This window comes from Mytilus edulis, chromosome 6, assembly GCF_963676685.1.
Source record: "Mytilus edulis chromosome 6, xbMytEdul2.2, whole genome shotgun sequence".
Classification (NCBI taxonomy): domain Eukaryota; kingdom Metazoa; phylum Mollusca; class Bivalvia; order Mytilida; family Mytilidae; genus Mytilus; species Mytilus edulis.
Genome location: NC_092349.1, coordinates 51,673,673 through 51,676,906, shown reverse-complemented (window position 1 = coordinate 51,676,906; position 3,234 = coordinate 51,673,673). Strand labels below are relative to the sequence as shown.

Here is a 3,234-nt window from a genome sequence, read left to right as displayed (position 1 = left end):
GGGATGGTTAGTATTGACCTCGGGGGGTTATGGCTCGAAATGTTTTTGAATTAGTGGCAAAAAAGGGGGAAAAACTAGGTTTTTCTGGTCTATGGACAATCAGGACAATTTAAAAGCAGTGAAAGGGAGGTAGTTCAAAAACATTTAGCATACAATGTTGGGTGTCATTGGATTTATCTCTCTCATGCTACTTGTCAGATTTTGGACTTATTGCCAAAAAAAGGGGTGGTATTAGTTTTCAATTTATTTCCCCAAATTTCTCAAATTCAGAATTTTTATAAAATGTGAAGAAAAAAACTTTAATTGCACAAATTGCTCAATAAATTTGTAAGATCTTGACATTTGTTTTGTATCAGAAACCCATATTATGTCAAAAATTTGATCAGAATCCAAATTCAGAGCTGTATCAAGCTTGAATGTAGTATCCATACTTGCCCCAACTGTTCAGTGCTCGACCTCTGTGGTTGTATAAAGCTGCGCCCTGTGGAGCACCTGGTTTGTTATTTTCTTGAGTATTACATGTATTATAATAGATAGAAATGAACTATAAACAGCTATTATGTTCAGTAAAGTAAGATCTACAGTTAGTTCAGCATGACTAAAATGGTCAATTGACCCCTTAAGAGTTATTGCCCTTTTTAGTAATTTCTAACAATTTTTAGTAAATTTTTGAAATCTTCTATAAAAATCTTCTATGAAACTACTGAGAAAAGGTGTAGCTTCAGTAAGACCCCTTTTTGACCCCAAAATATAGCAGTTTTACAAAATTGTTAAAATTTAAACTTTTAGCTATTTATTGGAAAGTAGAATACTTCTGCTACATAACTATGTTTTTTTTACAATAACATAGAGTGAATGGACATATATCGGGTACTAGCCTCATTAAGTCATGTAAAATTACTGAAATCTTCATAATTTTAGCAATTGAGTTAATTTTTTAGAACCCATCCCTTTTTTTGGACAATCAATGCATTTGAATCAATTTGAATGTGGTTGGGGTATCTAGTTTAAATTGCTGCTGACCCTGCCTGCCAACCAAGATGGCTGCCATGGCTGAAAATAGAACATAGCGGTAAAATGTAGATGCACTTAAGTTTATCATATATGATACTTTATATTTATAAGGACTGTCAACTTAAAATCAATAGTTAGTAAAGAAGGCATGCCATTTTAGCGTGTGCACTCTTGTTTCAGTTTGTTCTTATGTTGTTTGTTACTACACTGTCACAGATAAGGGAAGGGTTGAGCGCTCACAAACTTATTTAACCCCTCCTAATTTTTATGTGCCTGTTGCCCAAGCAGACTTGGAGTAATTGTAATTGTAATCATTAATCAGCTGTAATTGATTACAATTTTTCAAGTAATTATTGTAATTGTAAATCAGCCCAAGTCAGAAGCCTTTAGTTCAGTGGTTGTGGGTTCATTTGTTTTTCGTAAATTGCTATGAATTATACCATTATGTTTCTAAATTGAATTGTTTCATATTTTTCTTGTTGGGGCCTTTGATTGCTGACTATTCTGTATTGGTTTCTTTTATTTGTTGTAGGCTGTACCGTTGCATATAGTATCTTTCATCCACTTCACATGAACTTTGGTGTATAGTTATCTCATAGGCAATCGTACAACATCTCCTTCTTTTTGTTTATATAAATCAACGTTTAATTGAAAATGCTGTGCTTTTTTCCAACTTTAATCTGTTATTTTTCTTGCTCTTTTTTACATGTGGTGACTAATTATAATTTATATATAATTATATACCATATTATAACATTTGCCCTCCATAGTTCATTTATTCCTTTCAATTGTTTGCAGGCTCTTGATTTGACAAATGTTGCAGCTGGTTGTCATAGTTGTGATTTAAAGGTTTAAGGAACAAGAAGAAAATTTTACTAAGACTAAATTTAAAGAATAGGTAAAACAAATATACATATATATTTTTTATATTGCAGATAATTTTCATGTTACTTGATACAAATTTGAAACACTATGACACATGGACAAAGAATAAAGTTAGTGAAAATCTAAAGTCATATATCCAGTACACTAAGTCATATGACATCATGAAGGCAGAAGACCGAAGTGAAATTATGGATCTTTTATTTTGGTTAGGATGCGTTCAGAAAGGAGACTTTGAACACTACTTTTTTTTTGGTCAAGAATGATAATACTTCATTGATTATAGAATTTAATAATTAGGAATTTTTCACTTTATTTGGTGGTGTCCTGTAGGTAAAATGTATGTGAAGGATTGCCAATTTATATACAATGTAGCAATTGCACTTAAAATCAATGCTAAGTTAACTAACATGAACTTTGAAAACTTGCTTTTTCAATGTGGAAATGTTCCTTGCCAAGGTTTGATCACATATTGAATTGTATTAAAATGTGTCTACTCAACAGACATCCCTGTAATGATGTTTTCAAAACATTTAATTGTGTTGAATTTTTATTAGTTTGCCTAAAATGGAGTTTTTGAAAATTGAGTTTACAAATTGATGGATTTTTGATTTTTTTTTCAAACTGAGTAAAATGTTGTTCATTAAATCTTGTTGAACGTAAAATGTCTGTTTTTGAATGGTTCCACACTTAATTTAAATATTTTTATGTTGACATCTATATTTATACTGATTGAGGGGTAAACAGCAATCAGTATTATTACATAGTCATCTTTGTGATTAATATCTGGTTAATTCAGGGTTCACTAAATTGTCCCTTTTTTTATTCACACTCTTCGTCTTTTTCAATTTTGGGGTGTCTAGACATGTTAGACTAATTGGTATCTTAACTCTGACTATATATGAAGTTTGACCTTTCAATTGACAAAGCAAGACAATTACATGTTATCTGATAGAAACCTGAATTGCTGTTGTAAGGGCAAAAATATTTTTTTTAAATATTTTCTATTTTATACATTTGTGTAATTATTGTAGTTTAATTAGTATACATATATGTTTATTTTTGATGGAATGAATAATTTCTTTTCTGGTATCGTGGATTTGCAAGATTAAAGAAAGTATGGCGTTGATTAAGGACTTTATATATTTGTTGCACTTTGTAATTATATATCATATATGTTTTATGTAAAGATGCACAGGTTACGGGTATACAACATATATTGTAAATTTTGGAAATCATATTGAATATTTATTCTTGATTTTTTTCTTTTTACTGAAGGTTTAATCAGTTTTAAAACCTTATTTATTATTTTAATAATTTTATTCATATACTTAATTC

General features: G+C 30.0%; 1 protein-coding gene across 1 annotated transcript in view; it reads left to right on the top strand.

Moving 5' to 3' along the window:
• Nucleotides 1-2,573, top strand: part of LOC139526470 (uncharacterized) — a 7,893-nt gene extending 5,320 nt beyond the window's left edge. Inside the window, exon 4 of the mRNA XM_071321619.1 lies at nt 1,950-2,573. Coding sequence (XP_071177720.1) covers nt 1,950-2,162 — 213 coding nt within the window. The 3' untranslated portion in view covers nt 2,163-2,573. The remainder of the gene's footprint in view (nt 1-1,949) is intronic.
• Nucleotides 2,574-3,234: the final 661 nt, after the last annotated feature.